The sequence below is a fragment of the Thunnus albacares genome, chromosome 8 (assembly GCF_914725855.1).
Source record: "Thunnus albacares chromosome 8, fThuAlb1.1, whole genome shotgun sequence".
NCBI lineage: Eukaryota > Metazoa > Chordata > Actinopteri > Scombriformes > Scombridae > Thunnus > Thunnus albacares.
In genome coordinates, this window is record NC_058113.1 from 34,045,990 (window position 1) to 34,071,668 (window position 25,679).

Below are 25,679 nucleotides of genomic sequence, written 5' to 3' on the forward strand. Positions count from 1 at the left end.
ATTCTGTTATACCTTTACCTGAGCCAGTGATAAGATAAACTGTAGTTATGTAGATGTTTATGTGTAAAACTGATAAGCTTTAGAGGATAGTGTGGTTTGTCCTTAATTTAATATAGTAGTAATGTTATTTTGTGATGCTACTTGGTGCATGCTTATGTACTGTCATATATGGTCGTGAAGAAAGACTGTTCCTAGGTTAGCTGAACTTTTGACTTATGTTTCTATCTGAGGGTTGCTGACCTGTAAGGTTAGTAAACAGATGTCTTAAATTCTGTACAAGTAGTATTTAAGGGACTGGTTAAGTGCTAACCTTTCAGACAAAGAAAAGATAGCTAGGTGGTATCTTTGTCTCCAGAACTATGATGCATTATACTTCTGATTGTATTATTTGATTACACTATTTCATAACCTGACAATGCTCTCTTTGTGTGTTTATTGAGTGATCAGCAATTTCCCATTACACAATGACAAGGAAAAACTCCCTTTTAACAGGAAGAAACCTCAGGTAGAACCGGACTCTCGGTGGCCGCCATCTGCCTTGACTGGTTGGGCTGAGGGAGAAAGAAGGAGGGAGGGAGGGGGGGAGACATAGAGAAGCACAGCAACAACAATAATAAAAATAAAACCAATAATAATAATAGAAATATGAATAATAAGAATAATAATAGTGGGTGTGGGTTTCAAGCAGGACCACGGCAGCAGGGGGTCCCTACAGTCCATGGATCCATAACCAAGCGGTCCACGACCCTGATCCATAGAAACCTGCAAGATGAGAAAGCACAAAAACTCTGAGGATTCTACCTCCTTAGCTTCTTGTCTCACATCATAACATTTCTTACCTGCTGCCTCAAGCTTAAGTCTCTTCTTAGATCTGACCCTGATTATTTCTGCCTCCCTTACTCTCTTTTGACAGTTAGCCTATCATGCTGCATGATTCCCTTTGCAAAGAAGACACTCTGGATCTTTCTCACAGCCTCCTTCACAATCATTCTCCCTACATTTACCACATGTGGCAAAATCCCTCCTACATTACAACTTTGACCAAACATCCAACAATTCTTGCACTGCAAAGGTTTGGGAACATACTGCCTTACGGTGTACAACACGTGGTCCAAGAACAGGCAAGTACTCCAAACCAAAGTGAAGCATAAAAGATTTAGTCTCTTTTCATTAACTACCTCATCAAACCTCTTCATTCTATAGCTGTCTGTCAACCCTTTACACTCTTTAAATATCCTTGTATCTACTTCTGTGTGAGACTCCATCAACAACACCTTTTATTGGAGCTTTGGAGCCGACTACACACTGCTTTTTGTTAGACATCAAAAGCCAAAAAGGTTGGAAACTACTGGTTTCATCTTCAACAATGTGTTGTATTTTAAAAGTTTGTTATATTATATATAATTTTATTACATATAAATGTAGTGGAGTAGAAAGTACAATATTTCCCTCTGAAATGTAGTGGAGTGGAAGTATGAAGTAGCATCAAATGGAAATGATCAAGTAAAGTACAAATACTTCAAAATTGTACTTAAATATAGTACTTGAGTAAATATACTGAGTTACTTTCCACCACTGATTAAAGTGTATTAATCCAGCTTATCAGTGTCCACTGTAATGTGTCAGCGGTTTATTTCTGTGTTCTCAGATATCAGCTGTGTCCACAGATTATTGATTGTGATTGATGAAATTGCCCCTGATAAGAATCCATTAGAGCTCTGCTTCCAGTCGAAGGTCTCGTCCTTCACAGCAGATCAGCAGATCTATATCAGAGAACCACAGTTACATATTAAACTGGGAGGGAGCTCCAGGCGTGCAAACAGACATTCAGGTGAAGCCTTGCTGAGCTGCAGTCAGTCAGTGTGAAGATGAAGATGAGGCTGGAACTCTTCCTGGTCATCACAGCGGTGATTTGTGCTTCCAGCAACCCGCTGAACAAGGCAGCGGGGAGGAAGAAGTTGCTGCTGATCTCCTTTGACGGCTTCAGGTGGGACTATGACCAGGATGTGGACACGCCGAACCTGGACCAGCTGTCTAAGGACGGAGTGAAGGCCAAATACATCACACCCCCAATGCTGACCATGACATCCCCGTCCCACTTCACCACCATCACCGGTAACACACTCCTGCATTATTATTATCTTCCTACTTCTAATCTCTTCTAATTAGGGCTGCAACTAATGACTAATCAATGAATCTGCCAATGATTTTCTTGATTGATTGATTGGTTGTTTGGTCTATAAAAAGTCAGAAAATGGTGAAAAATGTTGATCACTGTTTCCCAAAGTGCAAGATGATGTCCTCAAATGTCTTGTTTTGTCCACAACCCAAAGATCTTCAGTTTACTGTCACAGAGGACTAAAAAACAGAAAATATTCACATTTAAGAAACTGGAAATTTTTTCCTTAAACGATGACTCAAAATAATTAATTGATTATCAAATTAGTTGGCAATTAATTTAATAGTTGAAAACTAATCTATTAATTGTTGCAGCTCTACAATTAATACTATTAGCCTATTACTACTGTAGTAACAGTAATATAGGAGGTAGCAGTACTACAACTACTGCTATTGTTTAGGCTAATACTACATTAAGTGATAGAAGTTGTAGATAGAGTACTTCAATAATCCCAAATAGAAATCTCAGAATTACAGCAGCAAAGTACAAATTCTGTACTGTAATATTTACGTTGAATAAACATTGTACAATGGTAGTGGCCATTAGACTGCACATTAGCAGTGCAAGACAGTAGATAATCATGTGTGCTTTGACGTTAGGTGGAGAATTGTCCTTAGAATTTAAACAAACATAGAATATATTAATGCTCACAGCTGGAGGCAGATAATAATAATTAAGTATAACAACAACAGATATGCTCAGCAAGAGAACTGAAATTATGTCTTTATAAATAGCACACAGAGCTGTAAACTGCCTCACTACATGTCTGTAGTTTTAGTCGTATCTAAGTAATCATATACTTTAACTTCTATGATTGGTACAACAAATAATTATACTCGCACTGTACTTGTTTTTGTACTTCACAGTGTTGCCGTCATGATGTTTTTTCTAAGCTGAATGTGGCAGATGTACATTTTTAGTTTGGAGTTTGGTTTGGATAATAAATCAAACAGTAAGATAAGATATAATGTTTTGTCCTGAAGTAAATTTGTTCTGTGCTCCAGGATACACACAAGGAAAAGCATGACATGAAAATGTGAAAAAAAAATTACAGTTATGATGTAGACCATTAGATTATGTAATCTGCGTTGCAGGCAGGAATAAACATTCATATACTGGGTGTGCTCAGTAAAAGTGGACTTTGAGGTGAGTTAATTGCATAATATGAAGGTTAAAGGCCAATAAACATGAATTAAAATAGAATCATTTCCTCTCAGTGGTATCTACTTTATTTGTGCAGATAGCTTTGATAGATAAGTAGTAGTATAGTTTTATTTGCAGATCTTAGTCATGCTTTATTTTACCGTTCCTTTAATTTGATACTAATTTCCTGTAAATTTGTAGGTATTGACCAGTTAGAATATTTTACAGAATTTGTTACAAATTATTTAAAAAACATAAAAAGCTTTAGGTTGGTTAATTGATAAGTGTCCCCAATTGTGTTTGGGTTCAGTTGTTAATTTGCAAAACTTCCTAATAAATTAGATTCTTACAAATAGGATTTTTCCAATAACTTCCTAAATGTAGCTGCTGGGTAACTGTTAATTCTTCAGACATTTCTTTGAAAAGGTTGTTTAATATGGTACTTTATTGAAAACATGCTCATTATAGAGTTTTTAAAAAAGAATCTAATATGTTGATATGTAGTTTGACACACAAAACCATACACTGAAAACTGATTTTTTTTTCAGTCTGTTAAACAATTAAGAGCCTACTTTGATAAGAATTTTTGCAAATGAACAATTAGGAAATAATCAAATATGAGGCCACTAAACCAACTTAACACCTTTTTTCATTTCTTCTTATAATTTGTACCGCATTGCATCAGCCTTTCTGTAAAATGTCCTAAAAGTTTACCAGTAAATACCTGCAAATACCTGCAAATTACCAGGAAATAAAGTGTTACTAAGGTTTTGATAAATCTGTCTCAACTGTTTTCACAGGTACTATTTTTTTCAGTAGAAAGTAATTCCAGTGGAAACGGTCTCCAGTGACCCTGTTTCTGAAAGAGACATTGCCATTAAATTTAAAAAAAGGTTTTAACACCACCAACCAACATCAGACCAACATCAGACCACCAGACCAGCTCCCTCCATATGTTGGGGAGGTGTCCACTGCTGCAACTCCCATAAATCGCCTTTTTGTTATGTAATATTGCACCAATAATAAAAATAAAAATGTTTTTAAGCTATATTGCATTCAACCTTCTTTGTTTTGGGGTTGAAGCAGAAATCTGAGACAAAGCTGGACACATTCAACCAAAACTGTCTGCATGGAGAGAAACCACTGGAGGGAGCCGAGTAATTATAGTGAAACAACCCTTTAAAGAGGACAAATTACATATCCAGATTTTCATGTGCATACTCTGTTTTATCTGAGATGTGTGTGTATTGCACATTTAACAGCACAGTATTTGTATGTTGTGGAGGACATATTAATGGTCAGACAATATTTTCTGCGCTTTTGAGTTAGACATCTCCATCCTTGGGCCACAAAATAAGATGTAGTGAGATCTAAACTGTCCGTACAGGAGCTTCAGCTGGACAGAATATAGGAAATGGTCCTTTACTAAATTTACAGCATCTTTGACTGTTTGAAATTACTCAACGTTGTTGGTTTTGAGTGCTTTGTTGAGTGTCACTGTGCTGTTTCCTGTTCATCAGGCAGATGGGTGGAGGATCACGAAGTTGTCCACAACCTGATGTTCAACTCCGAGACGAACCTAAAAGTTCCCATCAAACAGACAATGACCAGATCAGAGTGGTGGGACAACGGAGCTCTGCCATTATGGATCACAGCACAGAACCAGGTGATTGATCAGGATGATTTATAACCAAAAACACTGATGTTAACATACGTAGACAACAAGGATTAAGTTTAAATTTAGAATGAATTGTAATTTATTTAACCTTGTTTTAAAACAATAAAATTATTAAAATTTTAATTTAAAACAAAGAGTTGTTTTGAATTCCACATACACTGTCCTGCTCCTTGTAGATTCATCCACCACTGAAAATAGTCCCCAACAAATGCACTATTTCCTCCTGTTTGTGTAACGTTTTCTAAAAACTGAATTGCCCGGCTGTTGTAGGAAATAACCAACCATTTAAAAAAAGCTATGTATTTGTGAGTTGTTTTTAAATATTTACTTCTTCAGTCGGTAGATATCTACAATTTGTTCAGTGATTCAAAGAGTTCAGGTGGGAATTAAGAATGGGGATGTCATCTTCCTATTATAGCTACATAGCTGCATCAATTAAAAAACAGCAGCAGAAAAATGGCCACAAAAATGGTGACAAGCATGGAGGAGATGAACACAACTCTACAGGATGTTGTAAGTTGACTTACAGATACAAGTACCAACGTTATTTCTTCAGTCCTTATGAAAAACAGCAGGCAGCTGTTTTCAGAGAAAAAGCTGTAAAAAGCCACTGTACACTACTTGCTCTGTACCAAATGGCAAACAGACACAGTTAGCTGTAGACTAGCTGGTGAACATAGTGGAGCATTTAGCAGCTAAAGAGCCAGATATTTCCCTCAGGAGTTGGAGTTGAGTAAAATCAGTTATTGTAGGTTTAAGTCCACAACCAAATTCATCTGCTGTTTTTTGTGTTTCCTTGTTGTTTCAGGGTCTGAAAACCGCTTCCTTCTACTACCCAGGAGGCGGGGCCAACTACAGCGGCCAGGCGGTCAACCGAGCGTTGGTGCTGGAATATGGCCACCCAGATGACAATGAGACTGAGTGGCGCGAAAACATCGACAAGGTGATGAGCTGGTTCTCAGAAGAAGACTTCCACCTGGTGACAATGTACTACGGTGAGCCAGATAGTGTGGGCCACGCCAAGGGGCCCGATCACCCAGACAGGAAGGTGATCATCAAGCAGATTGACCGCACCATCGGCTACCTGAGGGAGGCCATCGAACGCCATCACCTGACCGACAGCCTGAATGTCATCATCAGCTCCGACCACGGCATGACCACCGTCAAGAAGCGACCACAGGTGGACGAGGTCGTCCTCAATAAGTACTTGAATTTACTGAAGCTCACCAGCTTTGAGATCCTCGACTACGGCGGGTTTGGCATCATAAAGCCGCGGCTGGGGAAGGAGCAGGAGGTTTTTGATGCACTGTCCAAAGTACCAAATATAACAGTCTACAAGAAAAATGAGATGCCCGAGAGCTTCCATCTTGCCAAAAGTGAGCGCTTGCCTCCCATCATAGTCGTCGGAGATCTGGGATTCAACCTGAACTCTGTGAGTTTTACATCAAACCTTCTGCACCCCAACAGATCATCATCAATCCATGTATTCATCTTTTTTTTAAGAATGTATTTTGGTCTTAAGTAATAAGTGTATAGTAAAGAGATGATAGGGAATGAGGGAAGAAAAAGAAACAAAATAGCATTCAACAAAGATCCCCGAGTGGACTCAAACCGGTGACGTTGCAGTTTGGGGTCGGCCCCTCCTTCTTTTTGTTACTATACTTCCACTGCAGCTCAACAGGGAAACACTGTCCGAGGAAACACAAAGAGGGAATTTGATGCTAAAAAGACTGTAAATGTGTCAGATATCCACTTGATATGACTAACTCAGACTGCTGAAGCCTCATATAAGCTTCACATCAACTTTTAAATGACTGTGTGGACACACTGTGGATTTTGGCCTCCATCACTTACATTGAAAGCACATTTGAAGTCACTAGTTTGAGAGCTAACACTATGAGGAGTTGATGAAAAGGAAATTGACAGTTGACAGAAGTCTCTCAGTTACACTGTTTTCATAAATATGCCTAAAAATAGTTTTTACCTCATTTAAAAAAACTGAAAAATATCCATCTAGTATGCAGCTGTGGTTTAAATGTTCCTGTCCTTGAGGAGAATTCAAGTTTCAGTTTGACTTTAAATTCTCCTCCGAGTTTTCACACCTGAAACCACATATTCTGAACTTGACCTCCGACTTTGGAGACACCTGAACAGTTTCATTTGAAGGCAGCATAAAGTCGTAGATCAGCAGTGATGTGAGGAAACAGCAGCTGACTCAGACTAAACCTCACTCTCTCTAAATCTGTTTCTTCATCTTTTTGTTTCCCACCAGAGATTCATCGTCTACGTCAACAAAGGTGACCACGGCTTCCATAACGGAGAGATGGACATGAAGACCATCTTCAGGGCCTTCGGACCCGACTTTAAGAGGAACTTCCTGTCCGAGCCGTTTGACAGCATCCACATCTACCCTCTGATGTGCAAACTGCTGCAGATCGAACCGGCACCGCACAACGGATCACTGGCCGTGACCGAGAACATGCTGCTAAACAGCGGTGGGTCTGACTCACAATAGTGTCTTTAAATAACAGACGAGCTGGATGAGTCTATTATTGTCTCCGTGAGTCTGTTTACCAAAGAAACAGAGAAAAGCTGAGTTTAAGTCCTTAAATCCACCCAAGCCTAGACTGGCAATTGGGAGCACCCAGACTTTTCCCGGTGGCCTGGCCTGCTAAATGACCCGGCATGCCCGCTGCAGGCCACAGATTTTTTAAATTTATTTATTTTTACCCTGAACCAACACTGCTCTGCGCTGCGACAGTAGAGAGCAAGTCGAGAGAGAGAGAGTAGTTGGCAGTTATATGTTTCGTTTGGCAGTAAGTGAATTTAGAAGCTAAATGACTTAGCAGCAAGATGGATGGTGGAAAAAAGAGGAAGGGAGGAGCAGAGAGGGAGAGAGAGAAAAAAAGAAAGGTAAATAAATATGCTAGCTAGCTGATGTTTGCTACCTAGCTAATGTAGCTAATGCTACCGATGCATCATCATCGGTCCCTGTCAATGTTAAAGCAGCCAAGAAACTGGACAATCACTAATAAAAGTGGTTGTTCCCTTTCTAATTTCCTCAAAAACATTGATGGCATAATTGGTATATCTAGTCTGGTTAATGTGGTCAATATTATTTGAAAAGTCATTGGTTTTGGTGAAAATTTCAGTCAGCGAGTTCATACTTTGAGCTCATAATTTAAAATTATTGAGATAACACAATGTCTTCTGTCACACTATTCAGGCTACTGTAATATGTTGAAACTTAAAGATCTATGTCATTTATTATAAGAGCTGGATACCAGACTAGAAATGGCTTCCATTCAGTCCTATAGGAATTGTTTGGCTGGCGCATACGCCAAAAAAAGTTTCCAGCTTTTTTTCTGGGTTTGCTTCTGCATTGTGCGGCCCACTGAATATGCACAGAAGTGTTTCCCCCGCTGGCCACGCCCACGAGTTCCCGCTCAGCCCATAGACTTTACATTGTGATGATGCCACAGATATTTAAGTTGCTTTTCTCGGCTTGAGGAAAGTTTTATAAATATAAAACCTCCATGGATCAAAGGTTCATAATAGAAAGAGTCATAATTGACATTGTCTGCAGTTTGAGGCGTCCTGTCAACAGTTTTACAGACATCTCTTTTACAGTGGTGGTCTGTGGGGAAAAAAAACTTTTTGGGCCGCAGGGAGATTTTTTGCTGCAATACTGCAATACCTAACCCAGTTCTTATTATACATCCATGGTTCAGCATCGTCAGGTTAGGCTAACCCATTGTTGCTAACTTCGGGGCTAACCTCCCTTTACTTTTCCAGGAGTTAACGTGATTTTTCTTGGTCTTGACAAGCTGCAACATTTTTTAACTGACACATTGTAGTCTGTATTGTACATTTACTGATCTATTCTTTAAAAGGAGCTACGCTACTAGGAGTTTCCCAGGCAACGACACAGACTCACGTTTAGAAACAGTGCTGCTCAGAGGGTCCTAAACCCTATTGATTTCTAAATGAATAGATATTTTGCATCATTTTTGGCATTTAAAAAACATTTTTTTGGCCTGGCGGGGTTCTCGTTGGCCTGGCGGCTCACCAAGCCTGTACAATTATGGGGGAAACACTGTATGTTATTTAATGTTTGTGTTGGTTAAAGGGCTTTTTTAACCTTGGATGGGTAACTGTTAGTGTATATCAGTAAACTGAGTAGGGTATTGTGCTCTTGCTCTGTTCTTTGGAGAGATTTGTTAACTGTATTATATTGGTACATTAAAAATATGGTGTGCTGTGCTCTTGCTTTTTTCTTTTTGAAGGTGGAGAGAGCACCACAGTAGTACCGGAGCCCACTACTACAGAGAAACCCACAGGTACAAGACATTTTCTATTTTTTAAGTATATTAGTTGTTAATTTAGTTATTTATTATTGAATAAATATTGAAATGCACCTTTGGTTTTATTTGAGGTTCATAACAATACATTGTACTAAGCAATTGTTGGCTCATTAGTTTGGTATTCAAATGCACTAAAATTCACCAGAATGCAGGAAATCAAGTCGTTGTAACTAAAATTTTCCTAGTGGGGGACCCTCAGACCCCCCTCTTAAACACTGGCCTGACTGGGGCTATAGTTCTTGCTATATTTCCAGACCTGAATGATTTTCCCAGTTCGGCCCTGAATCCACCTCCATGATGTCAGTTTAAGACACAGTAGTTTGTGAAACAGGAACTTGCAGATTGCAAAAACTAACCCTAACGTTGTGTGGTTCCCTCCGTATAGAGACGGGGTTAAACAAAGACTGAGAGTCTACACCCAAAGCGTCTGTAATAATAAAATGTATTTATATAGAATTTGTTGAAAAAATGCTAGAAAGTGCTTTAAAAGGCAATAAAACAAGATAAATGAAGAAAAAGTAAAGGTGATAAAATAAACTATGAAAACAAGGCAGCACCATGATTCACTTTTTCACAGATAGATGATGAAAAGATGAAAGAAATAATCAGTAAGAGATCAGATTGAGTCTAATTAGACAAGAAGCGACTTCAGCCGTCTATGGATCAATTGTAATAACAGTTAGGACTGCAGATAATGATTTTTTTCTCTTCACAGTCAATAAAATGCTAAAAAATAGTGGAAAAAAAGGCATCTACAATTTCTCAGAACCCACAGCGATGTTTTCAGTTATTTTGTTTGTGTGATTAAGAGGCTATGTTCACATTATTTACTGAAATGGCCCAAATTTTTGCCTCCAAGTGACTCAGATCAGAATTTTTCACAGAAGTGTGAATAAACCAAATCTGATTGTTTCATATCAGATCGAGGCCATTTGCATATGTGGTTCTAGATCTGATTCATATCTGATCTCTGGCTGTGTGACCGCTGTCACAACACTCAGATCAGATACAAATACATGTCACTTACAGACATAAACCATCGAGATAAAGATCAGATCTGACAAAAAAAATCAGAAATTAGCATTTAGACCTGTAATGTGTGACTGTAACTGTCATCTGATATTCAATTTTCTTTCATATATGGCAAAGAAAAAATGCAAATTGTCACATTTGAGAAGCAGGATAAAAGAACATTCAGCATTTTTGCTTCTAATATGACAGAAACGATTAATTGATTATCACAATAGCTGTCTGTAGCTGAGTTCTGTCTGTCTGTCTGTTTTCAGGTGGATCACAGACAACTCATCTGTCTGTTGCTCTGCTGCTGTCGACGCTGCTGCTCTTCATCTTCACAGGGCTGTAACAGATCCAGGATCAGATCTACACATCTGAGATCAGGGCTCGTATTTATCAAACTTGTAAGAATACTTCTAAAACACTTAAAAAGTCTTAAAAAGCAAAGATTTAGGTTTAGAAGGTTTTTAAATGTCTTAAATTTCATTTACGAAGCTCTTAAATATTTTTTCTGTCACAGGCAGTGATGTTAGTTATAAAATATATTTTTAACGTGATTTCTGCTGTTGGTAGACGAGGTGCGTCAGACAAATCAGAGAATTTAGTTCCACACTGACACATGCAGATCAATGAAGATGATCAGAAAGTGATTGATCGTCAAGTAAATGCAGATTTACTCTTGTTTGACAAATACGAAATTTGAAAAAGTGCCGTGACATCCCATCAAATGTTCAAATAAAAATATAATAGAATATAAAACAACTCTATTCTTACTGATGCTGCTTCAGTAATGTATTATTGATCCTGATCAACGATATTTAGTCTAATCAGCAGTTATCAATGATCTACTCTGAATCGACTGAACACAACCCTGCAGCTCTCAGACATTTAAACTCAACTACTCTCCAAAATGTTTTTTAGAACTAGTTTGTGACTAAAAGTGAAGATTTTTACTTTTATCTTAAGAATTAGATAATTTTAGCAGTTTGATATTTACAGTTTGAGTCCTGATCTACAGATCCAGACTTCCACCACTTCATCTGAAACACCTTAACATCAGATAACACTATATTTATGGGAATTATTATTGATATTATTTATAAACAAAATCAACTTATGATCAGATTCTCTTTCAGTCATTTTATTGTTAATACTGATGCAGAAGAAGCACTTCTTATATGTCATACAGCAGAGTTGCAGATCTGTGAATAAATCAGTAAACTCTGGTCAACAAAGGACATTTTATATAATTATAAAGTGGAATTGTTATTTAAAATAAGTATATAGTTATATGTTTTTATGAATTGCAGTGTGGAGGATTTGTATCCTGTACCATAAAAAATAAATTCAATAAAATGATTATAACTTGATCAGTTTTGCTTGGCAGTTTCTTTATAAATAAAACAGTTTTATTGTTTTCTTGAAACAAATTTAACAAACAATTAAAAATACTTAATATGCTACATATTACATGTGTTGAAACGTATATATTCAACGTTGCTGTGGTTTGCAGAAACATACAGAAACTAACTCTAGTGGTGAGATTGCAGATTGCAACAGACTGAATACCCCTCCCCTCCCCTCCCCCTCCTCATGAACATACTTGTGAATATTATATTTCATTTCTGTCTGTAGATCCCATTAAAAAACATTTTTTTCTCATCAAACAGCCTCCCAGCTTCCTCAGAAAATGTATAAATTGTGTTTTCCTTGAAACAAATGAAGGAATGTTTGTTTTCTCAACCCAATCGCAAGAACAAAACGTTAGCATTGAACATTTCTGCAAACCACAGAAACATTGAATATATACATTTCAACATGTATCATATCAACATTTCTACAAACGTAGCATATTAACATTTCTATTCGTTGAATAATGATGTTTTATGGTGTGACAACGCTGTGGTTAAGGTCTGGTTAGGTTTAGGCACAAAGACCACTTGGTTAGAGTTAGGGTTAAAATAAAATAAAAAATAAAATAAAAACGGCTGCAAATGTCTCAATGTCTCACTGAAAATACCAACCGGCTTTTATAGTTTGAAACAGGAAGTGGACATTGATTTCGAGGTGGTCTTGAACCGTGCTCTGCTGATTTCCAACTTTTTGCTAAGAAACTTCCTAACCGTCCAGCGACCCCTCCTCTTCCTGATAGGAAAGTCAGCTCATATAAATCTCATGTGAATTCTTCACTCTAGAAATTTTGATATGATACGTTTTGTTGAAATGTTAATATGCTATGTATTACACATGTTGAAACGTATATATTCAATGCTTCTGTGGTTTGCAGAAACATACAATGCCAACATTTTATTCTGGCTTAAACTCACTCCAAAGTTGACATATCCCACTTCTAGTCAGATGACAGATGCAGAGACCACAGGTTTTCAAAGGTCCATTGTGTGGGATTTAGTGGCATCTAGTGGTGAGATTGCAGATTGCAACAGACTGAATACCCCTCCCCTCCCCCTCCTCATGAACATACATGTGAATATTATAGCCTATTCCATTTCTGTCTATAGATCCCCATAAAAAACACTTTTTCTCATCAAACAGCCTCCCAGCTTCCTCAGAAAATGTAAAAAATATTTTCCTTGAACTAAATGAAGGGATGTTTGTTTTCTCTTCAGCTGACTAAAAGATTAACAAATGAAAACAGTCAGAGTTACAATTTAAATGTTTAAACTTTAATGATGCTGGAAACCAAATCAAAAATCTGCACAGAACAAAATAAACAGGAAGTGAAATAATACAAGATAGATTAGTATTTCTGACTTCTACATATTTCACATTATAATGATGTAGCCCCAAGTTAGACTGCCACTGGTTAGGGGGCCTGCTGGGTCCTGGTGAGGATGGAGGAGGTGCTGCACAGGGTCCAGCTGCCACCCAGAGGGAGAAAGGTTGCAGTTGATGGAGACAGACTAGTCCCATACAGAGGGTATTCTCTCCCTTTCCAAAACCCTGAGTCCACTCCACCTTCCCCAAGTGCCATCGTGGACACTCTACACATGCCTAGGCCCAGGAGAAGGACCCCAAGGTGACCTATGAACACAAACCCCCTTCCCCCATCACACAGCCCCTCAGAGACAGTAGCTGTGCCCCTTGTCCCATGCCTCTTCTCCCAATATGTTTACTTAAATACAATATGTTATACTTATTCCGATACTTGGCTTCCTACATTTACACCATGGTGATGTTTTATGATCTGGTGAATGGTGAAACTACTTTGCAGAGATAACAGGCCAGTCGCACCTGTCCGCTGAAAGGAGGGACTGTGAGTGTGTAAAGATAAGAAAATAAGTCCTACTGCACTGTCCGTTGAGAGAACAAAAGTGAACTGTGAGTGTGTAGAGATAGGAAAAGGTCAGCTGGAGCTGTTGTAATACAGCAGATTAGGAAAACTATCTGTGGAACAGGAATGACGGCACCAACAGCATCATTTTATTCATAAAATGAAAGTTACTGAATCATGAATCATGAATCAATCACAACAAAAACACTCTTGTAACTTTTTCTTCATAAGCCAAACACTTCCCCTTTCTTCTTCTCTGTTTCAGTGCGTCAAACATGACGTCACACAGCTGCGTCCCCTATAAAATCATCCAGAGCCTGAGAAGACTCAGACTCTCACAAACTAAATGAGCAATATTTTATTAAAACATAATCTGCAGGCTGCAGCTGTTTTTATTGCTCCTTTATATCGGTTCTGTTCTGTCAGTAATTAACGGGTTTAAATTGTCTATTTGTGTCTTACTCTGTGACAGACAGACGCTGCTGTAGATCTATAATCAATTAATAAAACATTGGAGCAGTTATCAGCTGTTTTCCTTCCAGTTATCACTATGTAGAAACTATTAAGTAACAGTTTAAAGTGTTGAGTGAATTTCAAGTTTAAACTTTAGAGTTTAAATTATTACTTATTAATTTCTGACTTCTACATATTTGACAGTTGAGATGATGCATCATGAGCAGTTGTCTCCTCATAATAACGATGGAGTGAACGAGGATGTCTCGTTTGATGAATTAAATTCCTCCTTCCTCACATCTCTCTCACATCCTCGTGGGGAGGAGCTGGGACACGAGGAAGAGACGTGAGTCAGGGAAGTGAAGAGACACGTCAGCATAATGAAAAGCTCCCTGTGACTCCCAGCCAATCAGCTCTCAGCCTGCTCTTGTTCCTTGTTGTTTCATGAGTTCAGTTTGTATTTTAGTCCTGGTTTTCAGTTCAGTCTTTTTGGATCGTTTGTTCGGTTTTGTTCTGTTCCTGAGTTGTTTAATAAATATATTCTTCAGTTCCTTTTGCCTGCTGTGTCCTGCATTTGGGTTCATCTGCTCTGCACCTCATGACATGATCATCTTTATCTTTCGTCATCCTTCTGTCTTCTTGTTTTAACTTTACCTTAATTTTGTCCTGCTTTTGTTTGGCTTTCTGTTGTTATATTGCCTTCTGAGAGTCCCACTTCTGCTTTGTCTGTCAAAGCACTTTGTAAACTCTGTTTCTAAAAGGTGCTATATAAATAAAGTTATTATTATTATTATTGTGCTTCATTTCACAGCTGCTAACACAGACGTTCATCAGGATGAACTCTGGCCCCTATGTGTGATGTTATGTTATATAATTACATTTTATATGAGCATTAAAACGACAAAAATGTTGCTACTACACTTACACTTTTGTTTTATGATCTGGTGAATAGTGAAACTACTTTGTAGAGATAACAGGCCCAGTCACACCTGTCCGCTGAAAGGCGGGACTGTGAGTGTGTAGAGATAGGAAAATAAGTCCTACTGCACTGTCCGTTGAGAGAACAAAAGTGAACTGTGAGTGTAGAGATAACTTGAAGAGGCTGAGAGTATAACTATGGACCGCTCAGAGCATAACTTCGTACTTTACCTAAGACAGCTCTCTGTATCTGTTGTTGGTTCTGTACTTGCTTGTAAGTGTAATATTAAACCCAGACAGACATCCTCTGGTTTGTGGGTCTTTTATTACAGACAATTGCCACCACAGCCTTCACCATGAAGCTCCTGGTCTCAGCGTTCCTGCTACTGGTTCTCAGTTATCCAGCCACAGCTGAAGTTGTGGATTCGACACCGATTCCAAAAGACTGCCTTAGTTTCTTCTCCAACGGTCAACCACCCATCGGGCCATCAGGTGTTCAGTACAAGATGATCTGCCAAAAGACTGAAGATGGTTATGAATATGCGACGCTCTATGACACCAACAATAAGATCCCTGTCTACTCTGCATATGAGTTTCAGGGGAAACGCAGTAAGACGTCGTCATGGGACATTGAACCTCAGGTTAGATTCTCAATATTCTACACAGTCTCTCAATATTGTACACAGTCAGAGGGGTAAGTATTAAGACAGCAGATTAAATGTATGTATGTATGTATATAGTATTATATATATATATATATATATATATAGGAATTGACAACACAATGTCTCTCTCTCTCTCTCTCTCTCTCTCTCTCTCTTGTTTAAAGTCAATCTAGCTCACCCAGCAGTCGATCTCTTTCTCTCCCTGCAATCAACTTTAACAAATAATAATCCAGATCATCCAAACAAGATGATATTTCCTTAAATAGAATTAAGTTCTGAATGAATGGATGTATTGGTCTACACAATCCATAGAAAAATAAACATGATAGAAAGGAAACCATGTTTCATTTTCGCACGATTTACCCGCTTTTCACAGGTAAATAATAAGCATCCCGGTGCTGAAAATGTTTTAGAAAAAGATTTATTTTAAGTGTCATAACCAACCGGATGTGTTAGTCACCTTCCACAGCAGAGAGCACAGAGAGAGAGAGAGAGAGAGAGAGAGAGAGAGAGAGAAAGAGACCATTTTAGCTCAATATCCTAATACCTGCACTGTCTGTGGGAACAGAGAACAGGGTTCCCACGTAAAAAGTCTTAAATGGGATTTTCAGAATTTAAGGTCATAAAATGTCTTAAAAGGTTTTATTTTATTGTTGTAGGTCTTAAATTTTGAGGTGATGCCTCGTTGCAGGATTCACTCATTTAAATATCCAATATACAATATAAATATTGGTTCTCCACAGGCCACCTGCAGGATTAAAGAACACAAAACAGTACAGATGATGCTCAGCTACAGACAGTTATCCAGGGGGGTTCAGAGAAGACACAAAGTCCTCTGTTATCTCTGATAGTTGCTCGAATCTGGATAATAATGTTTGTAGTGCGAAGCTGCAACGGCCAACATGAAGGAGAGGAGCAAAGTTTTAATTCTGTGACCTCTTAGCTGGAGTTTACAGATTTAATGGACTGTTAGTGGATGAAAGGTAGATATACTGAAACATGTGTGTCTTAATGTGGAGAATTAACTACAGCCGACGAGAACGACCAGAGCAGCCTTATTGTTTTACACAATGTTGTCAAAATTAACAATTCCAAACAAATTATAATTAAAATTTTAAATTCAAATGTTTTTTTTTAACACAAAGAGTTTTATGTGATGTAAAACAGTTTATTGCATTTGCCATTAATTTGATTAGTTTGTGATTTTACATATGATTATTATCTGAAGATACAAAAATACTCCATATTAATGTTGTCAAGTTGATTTCAAACATGAAGCTCAGCTCTAATGTGCATTTGTTTTGCTGTGGAAAAGGATGTTATATTTTCTCTATCCAGGTCTTAAAATGTATTAAATTTGATTGCAGCAACCCTGAGAGAATGTATACAGTAAATAATATTTTATTTTGTATTTGCAACATTAGAGACAGAATCAATACAATCTTCAGATGGCAGATGATTCAAACAGTAGCACAAAAATTAATTGAGATGCTGATTTTTATCCTCTACAGCTGGATGACCAGAACGGTGGTGAGTTCATGGCTTCTGAGGGCACTGTCAGGAACGGCCTTGGCCAAAGGCAAGCTGTGAATGAAGATTACAAGAAATCTAACTACGATAGGGGACACCTGCTTCCAGTCAATCACCGACACACCAAGTCAAGTGCGGACGCCACATTCACCCTCACAAATGCTGCTCCACAGCATCCAACCTTTAACCGAGGAATTTGGAAGGTAACAGAGTCAGAAGTGGTAAAAACGTTGATAAACAATTGTTTGATGAAAAATTTGAATGCCCATATTGTTACTGGTGTGGTGCCTGGATCTACCTATATTGGGCAAAAGAAAGATGTTAACGTTCCCAGTCATTTCTGGACCGCCTACTGTTGCAGAGACAATAACATACCTAAGGAATCTGGTGCCTTCTATGGGACAAATGATGACAGCAAAAAAGTAGTTCCCATGCAGATAGCCAACCTGGATGCTAAGCTCGGGGGAGACTATGGCGTGACTGGCTTCAAAGTGTTCTCAGATGAATGTCAATAAGCCCCCCAAGTTTCAAACAGCCAGTCAAGATCGTAGTTGCCCCCCCCCCCCCCCCCTTCCCTTGCAGGCAACCTGCGGCCTACAAAGGCAAAAAGCAGTAACTTCTGTTACTGAATTTTGCTTTTGTTCAGCAGGGTAGCCATCATCTATTACCACTATCTGCTGCCCCAAACGCAGTAACTACAATTTGATCCAAAATGTTTGCTAATTATGCTAATGCTAGGTAGCAATAATGTTAAAGGACCAGTGTGTAAGATTTAGTGATATCTATCAGAACAAACTTGGCAGAAATAGAATTTAATATTCAATTTAATTTCTAATATTCTAAATCCTTCACACTGGTCCTTTAACAGAGATTGTCTGGAGTCATCTGCCAACAAAGATACTACATCAGAGAACAAATGTATTCACAGAGAAGTACTTATGATTACTTTCCCTAACCATTACGTTCCATGCATTTCTCTTTGTGCAAGACTGTGTATTAAATACTGTAACAGCCATCCAGTATGCATGAGACAACAGAGTACTAAACTCTGAAGTATCAGGTTATAGCTTGTGTTAATCAATTCATAATATGAATAAAAGCATTTATATCTTTTATCCATATATTTATCTTCATACATAATCTCTCCTGTTGATCATTATAACCCTGCTTCTGCATAGAAAAAGACATTAAAATGACCTGTTCATCATGAATAAACATGGTTTCTGAGTCAGATTTGTCTGTTTTTTTATATTTCCAAAATGTTTTGATGTTTCTTATGTAACAAAGCTGAAACCACATAGTAGTAGCCCCTTTGGTATAAACTCACTCTGAGGTTGACATAATCCACTTCTAGTCAGATGACAGATGCAGAGACCACAGGTTATATACTTTAACTTACCATCTTTAGATAATAAAGGTAGAAAACATTGTTCCTCTGAAAACCTCAAATGGAGTCATGTGACTCTGTTTGGTAGTCAGGTGACCAGGACTTATGAATGTTGTGTTCATTCATAGTTAAAGACAACAGAGTTTGAGAATTTCATTTGATATATCACATTCACACTCCTACATGATTTAGATTGACTTTACACCTGCAAATACATGAGCTGTCCAAAACATTTCAAAACAGAGTCATCAGTGAAAGGCTTCATATTAAAGCCTTGAGATGAAGATGAAGATGAAGATATCAGTCATTTAAAGTCTTTTTTTCTCTCTTTTCTTTATTAAACAAGGACCATGAACAAAAAACATTAATCTCATAATGAGAAGAGAGATTTAGCTATTAGCTCATTTCCATCTTCAGTCTCTGGGAAGGTAAACAGAACAATTACCAGAAAATAAAAACATTTATTTACATGCAACACCAGTAAATAGTCTCCATCACATTAACAATCATACAGACAAATCAACATATCAATACCAGCACATTCATCCAGAACAGCTATACAATTACAATTCATTACAATTTAAAATATGAATCTCTGTGAAATTAATGTTGACATGACTGGTTGTTCAATATCCAGTTTTTTTGCACCACGGGGAGAAAAATGAAAGTCTGAGCAAGTCTGAAGCTCAGCTGGAAGCATGTTCCAGTGTTTGATGGTTGTGTAAAGGTTCTGCTCTGGAGGGTTTGTGTTAGTCTGAGTTTAGAGCAGATCCAGAGGTTCTGCTCATCTGCTCAGAGCGGAGCTGAAAGAAGCTCTTCAGTGGTGGAGAAGCAGCATTGAGAATTATCTTAAATACTCATCAAACCTCTGAAAACAGAATGAGATTTTCCAAACTTAAGAGACTGTATTTGGACAATATGTTATAATTATGGTGATTTAATGGTTTCCTTACACAAACATTTAAGGGTTGTTTAAAGCAATCGGATTAACCCTGATTATCTGAAGTTTATGGGCTCTATTTTAACCGCACAAGTGCAACGACAAGTGCAGGGTGGCAGGTCTTACGGACCATGTGGGCGTCTGTTTGCGCAGCTGCTGTTTTGGTTCATTTATGTGCAGCAGCGCAACGTGCAGAAGGGCTGAGTGAAGGTGAATATAGATCAGCCGGTTGTGGGGATTAAATATATGTGAAATACTCTCTCAGCCAGTCACATGACTGCTCTCGTAGCTCTGAAACAGCTCAGCCAATCACAACTAAGCGTGATAATGACAAGCAGAAACAAACAGAAGGCTTTTCTTCAGGAAATGTCAAAGACAGATGGAGTGTTTTCAACAGTTAGTTACTATAATAACGATAGAAATGAAGGAAAAAAGAGAGAAATTGATTCGGTGAAGCTGCATGATTATATCAGACAAACACTGATTCAGTAACGATTCTAATGTATCTCACATAGTTTAATAATTAATGTTACACAACAGCGTTTGCACTGCAATGTGTTTCAAGGATTAAACATGAGACGATACTAACTAAAGAAAGAAAACTGGGAAAGATGCTGATGAGCTGCTAACTCAACGTCTCCTTCATAAAAAGCAGAATATCGAGTTATAATCGATCAGTCTGATGTGTGTAGAGGTGTCTGTGGTGATACTGTAGCAGCCTGGTGATGTTTTCAGGTGATTTACAGTGAACGCAGTGCCGTGATCCTTCTCAGATTTATCAACATATCAGTCCTGCTGCCTTCAGATGCTGCAGAGGTTTAATGAACTGAAGGAGAAGCTTCTCATACAGAATAAACAGCTGTGGACAACAGATAAGAATCACCCACATTCATTTATAGATCACTGCAGACTGATTTACTGACTTTCCTGCTGTAACCACATCAAACATTATTTTCAGTCTTTAATTGAAATAAATTATTCATATTTTAAACATTAATCCGTAGAGGTACGTCTTTAATTCACATGAAAAACAAAATAATTTGTTTATTGTTATCAACAAGTTGAACAGCGTTGGACGGAGGGTCCTGTGTCTAGTCTGCGGGAAAATAGAGGACCTCAGTTGAGAAGGCGTCCTTCAATGTGGCCCAGGATGCATTGCGTTTACACTGCTAAAAGAATGTGGCCACATGCGGCCCAGACCACCTCATCCTTTGGATTAAATGCACAACAGCAAATAGCCTACTGAAAAATGTCAAAACAGTCTTATATGGTTCTTGGTCTGAAGGGTTCATTGTCTGATCACTCACTCACAACCATGACAGTTTTACTCAGAGAATCTGCTCTCCTGATTCACATGACGCTGTGTCTTCTTCTTCTGCAGTGAGGTAAAGCACTAAACTTTCTCTGTAGAGATGATTTAAGGGACAGTGATAACATCTGGGACTTATAGCAGTCTGGTGATACAACGAATGAGAAATCAATTAAGAGCTAAAAATCAATGTTTTTAACCACAAACTGGAACAGAAGTTACAGTTCACACCAACATCTACAGAGAGGTCTTCACATTTAACGAGGAGGACTGATGGAGGCCAATCCTTTCTTCTCCCCAATCTACTAAAGTCTGCAGTGACCCTACAAAAAACATATTTAACTAATCTTTTAGCAATACTTAATCTGAAAACCTCACTTTCAGAAAACAAGTGAAAACACCTGCCGCTGACAGTTTAATGTGTTCTAATCCTACTGAACTTGTTTCATTACATTTCTTCAGTAAGTCTCTGCATCTTGGCATCAGGAAGGTCACTCCTTCTGTTTAAACGGTGACATGTTTTGTATCTTTTCGACAATCTTATAAGACTTTGTTGAACCTGTGGAACTTTTTTTTTGCAGACATTTTGTTTTGCAAAGAAACTAGCCCAGTTTTAATTATTTATGTCTTCCTTTGTATTGAACACATGATTTTGGTGGATGAAGCAAACAGCACATGTTACATTAATTATTGCCTTCCCAGCCTGCCGACCCCCCACACATGAGTAAATTCATCATTCAGTTAGACTCCAAGTGATCCAGTTTTTAAAAAGTGATTGTGTTGTGGTTGGAGTTTCAATTCAACTGAAACTGTTCAGAGAAACTTATTGAAACAAGTGATCATTTATTGAAAATCGACAAATCCCTGAACTGCAATTGAAACAGGTAAAATTATTTCACCCCATCAGCAATTCTTGTTCACTTGTTTCAAGAAAAATAAATACAAGATTAAATGATGGTAATTAAGAGCGTTGGACTGGTTCTGCAGGGCACAAAAGGGTTTGTTGCTATTCCTCACAATTTCCTAGTCTTTCAATTTCTATTCTCTTTTCACTTTCTGCTGTCCCTTTTCACTCATTACTCTTTATTTCTATCTTTTATTCTATTTCCCTGTTACCTTATAAACGCACACACACGCTCCCTGCTGATAACATCAAACGAAGCAATTACAACAGTGCAAACTATGTGCATTGCATTGTGGTTTGTTGCTACAGGAACCTACATGCATTCAGTTGGTGATGCAGAAAATCTGAGTGAGAATACTGTATGCTGCTCTATTCACAAGGTCGTTTTGTTCTCACTGAACTACTGAATATATTTGTAGTGTTAACAGACCATTTGCCCTGCTGGCCATAAAAGAAACCTTCTATAAAATTGCAGATAGTAAACATTAATAGTTCAATATATTATTAATCAGTATGACGTTTACTTTGTGGCGGTACTGATTCCCCTTGAAGACAATAAGAAGCCGGAAAACCAGCTCCCAGCCACATAAAGAAATAAAAAACAAATAATATTCACATGGAGAAACCTCACAAGGTTTTGCACAATGGGCAACATCCCCTTAAACAAATGTCTCTTTAATATGTATTCAAAATAAATCCTGCAGATGTTAGGCTATCGTTGGGCAAGCACAAGCTCTTGCACGATGAACACTAAGAATAACCCACTGCAGGACACTTGATTTATTTTATGGTATTCCCTCTAAAGGTATCCTCAAATCACAAAGCAAAAGACCGGAAAGAAGACACAAAAGGGTCTAAACAGACCAGAGTTTCTGTGTGACAATCTTTACAAATGATGTCTGCAACCAGTTGAGGAGGGAACAGAGTGACCAGGATGCGCAGTTTCTCTCCTCTCTTAAACCTCAGAAAAAGGGCGTCATCACACCCCGATTGGCCGAGAGGGGAACGCACCCAGCTGCTCTCAATCACCACCTGGGAGCCATTCCCCACACTCTGCACACAGGTGATCTCCATAACCCTCCAATCAACCCAGACATGCAACTATCCAAATTTGGTATGGGGAAACAGGGAAATGATAGCAAGTCCCACAAATGGGTGACTGCTACAACATGCATATGAAATATGATATATAAATGTAATTCCTTCATAGGATTCTCTAGGGTCATAGGTGCAGCAGATTACACCCACATTCCCATCACTGGAGTGATTCTGTTAATAGAAAGCATCAATGTTCAGGTCAACTATTTGGAACTCATTTTTATTGGGTGATTGGTGGCACATATGCACGTAGCATGCAGGTACACTAAAGTTTTATAATAGTAGACTTTGCATATTTGTCATAAATATTCACATACAGCACAGACTTTGTTACAGAACTTTGTCACCATTAATAAGCACAATGGTTCCCTTTAAAAAGCCGGTAACACTTTATAATACAGCCCGTGTTTTACAGTGTAACTTCTCATCACTTACCATGTAATTTCCCGGAACTTATGGTGTAACTTCCTCGTATGAATCCGTACATATAAAATACTTTCCAGTTCTTACTGGTACTTGAATGTAGGTACAGCGGAAGAAAACAAAACAACGAGAAACAAACAAGGGAGTAACAATTGGGGTTTTAAAGTGTAACTTCCCAACATTAACCATGTAACTTCCCGGAACTTATGGTGTAACTTCCTCATATGAATCAGTACGTTACATGTGTATATGTGTACTAAAATCAAATGTTTTTGATGATGGCAGTTATGACAATCATTTTTTTATGCATGTGTGTTTGACAGGCAAGCTTCACCCACACTCGAGATTTATTAGGGCCTGAGCCCAAAGGGCGAAGACCCTATTGTTTTTATACTTATGTCTTCTACTTCATTGAATTAATTTGAATAGAACAAGTTGAGAAATGGGTCTATACTTTTGAAAATTAGCTCCTAGCAGCCATGTTGGTCCAGCACTGCAGTGGCTCATAACAGGCAAACTTACCTCTCTCCAGTGCACAGCTATGGAAGGCTTGTATTATCATCTGAGGATGAAAAAATAACAATACAGTAATGTAATAATATACATAGTATATCTTTAATTACACAATAATAAGGTACGCAGGAAGTTATGAAAAATGATTTTATTCTTTATTACACACACCACAACGTATGTGCTGTTCTCCCAGTCTTACTCTGTAAATACAGACTAGTTACCCTATAAGTACATGGTAACAACAGGGAGCGGGCTGTATTATTATTAAATTCACACTGTTCCCCAGTCCTTGGTACCTGAAAATTGTTTTTGTTGTTACATTTACAATTTAAACATAGTTTCCTGTTTTGTTGTTGTTGTTTTTTTTTTTTTTTTACTAAAATTAATCATTTTATAACTACATTTTGATAGATTAGTTAAGAGTTATTTTGTTGTTTAAGTTTTATATATAGTTTTATATATAGTTTTTGTTAAGTTTTATATGGTACAATTTATATAGAATATTTATATTGTATAATAGTAGTTTATATAGTTAAGAAGTTATAAATGAAACATTCTATTTAATCATGTTCAATAATGTTTTCTCATTGTCTGTTCAAAGAGTTCATCTGGTGTGTTGTTAATGACACGTTGCATGTTGTTAGATTGTGACATGAAAGGTAACAGAACCAAACAGCCAAGTAAGGACGGGAGAACATAATACAGCTCCCTGTTGTTACCATGTACTTATACACTGTAAAAAATTTTAAAAAATCGTAAAAAAATCGTAAAAAGTCTGGCAGCAAAAGTTGCCAAACACTTACTGTCAAATAACAGTAAAAAAAACCTTTAGTTATTCTACAGAGATTTATTTTAAAAATATGGATATTTACTTTGGACATTGCCTACATTTTTACAGTCCAACCATTATAAAATAAAAAGAAAATCTCATTATAAAACATTGCTAGAATGTTAAACAAATGTATATATCTGCACAAAAAATGAAAAAGATTGCAGAACTACTTTAAAATTACCTAATTTAAATGAAGACTCTTGTTTTCATACAGTAATCTTTGGTAAATTCATAGGATTATCCAATCCATCCACAAGAACTCCCCATCAAAGTACAGATTTCTTGATGTAAAACGCAGAAATATTATGTAAAATTACATTCAAATTACCCTCCTTTAACACCTATTAATGGTATCTTGAGAGCTTTAAGCTTTTATTTTATGTGATTATCCAATCTATTTACAGCAGATCCCTGGTAAATGTTGGTTTTATACTGTACAAACAAATAAGATCATGGGATAATAGTTTACAAAAACATAATTTTAATAATCATTACTTTACTAAGATTATTTGATAGTATTTAAAAGCAACTATCAAATATATCTACATACATTTCCCCATTAATGTATGAGGTTAACTCAGGCTTTTCCCGTAAATGTATGGAGTATACATTATATAAACATTTTTGACAGTAATTAAAATCAACTCTCCAATACATTTACAGGCTTTTCCCATTAATGTATAGGGTTTACTTTATATAAACATTATGTGACAGTAATTGCAAGCAACTCCCCAATATATCTACAGACATTTCACATTAATATATGGAGTTCTGAATGTACAAAAACCAGAAGGTCTATGTAAAAGTACCTTTATATCAACTTTGACACTGAATAAATATATATATATTTCTACTGACATTTTATAATATTGTGCAATCCATTCAATACAGATCCCCATTTGAGCTGTATGAGATTTCAAGATGTTTAATAACCAGAATATATCATAAAAGTACCTTTTACTGCTTGCTTTACAATGTAATTCTGTAGACATCGCCCAAGCCTAGTATACAGGTACATTTTATGTTTCAGAAATCAA

The 25,679-nt window shown here is 37.4% G+C and overlaps 2 protein-coding genes across 2 annotated transcripts; both read left to right on the forward strand.

Annotated features, from left to right (window-relative positions):
* The first annotated feature begins 1,848 nt into the window (after nucleotides 1-1,848).
* On the forward strand, nucleotides 1,849-11,748 carry zgc:153896 (uncharacterized protein LOC569930 homolog). Its single transcript, XM_044359543.1, has 6 exons — nucleotides 1,849-2,115; nucleotides 4,843-4,988; nucleotides 5,809-6,432; nucleotides 7,273-7,495; nucleotides 9,287-9,340; nucleotides 10,651-11,748. The coding sequence occupies exons 1-6, from the start codon at nucleotides 1,869-1,871 to the stop codon at nucleotides 10,725-10,727; spliced, it is 1,371 nt and encodes a 456-aa protein (XP_044215478.1). The 5' UTR covers nucleotides 1,849-1,868; the 3' UTR covers nucleotides 10,728-11,748.
* A 3,541-nt stretch (nucleotides 11,749-15,289) lies between these two features.
* LOC122988124 (endonuclease domain-containing 1 protein-like) lies at nucleotides 15,290-17,751 on the forward strand. The gene is made up of 2 exons (XM_044360284.1): nucleotides 15,290-15,682; nucleotides 17,218-17,751. The coding sequence occupies exons 1-2, from the start codon at nucleotides 15,398-15,400 to the stop codon at nucleotides 17,749-17,751; spliced, it is 819 nt and encodes a 272-aa protein (XP_044216219.1). The 5' UTR covers nucleotides 15,290-15,397.
* Nucleotides 17,752-25,679: the final 7,928 nt, after the last annotated feature.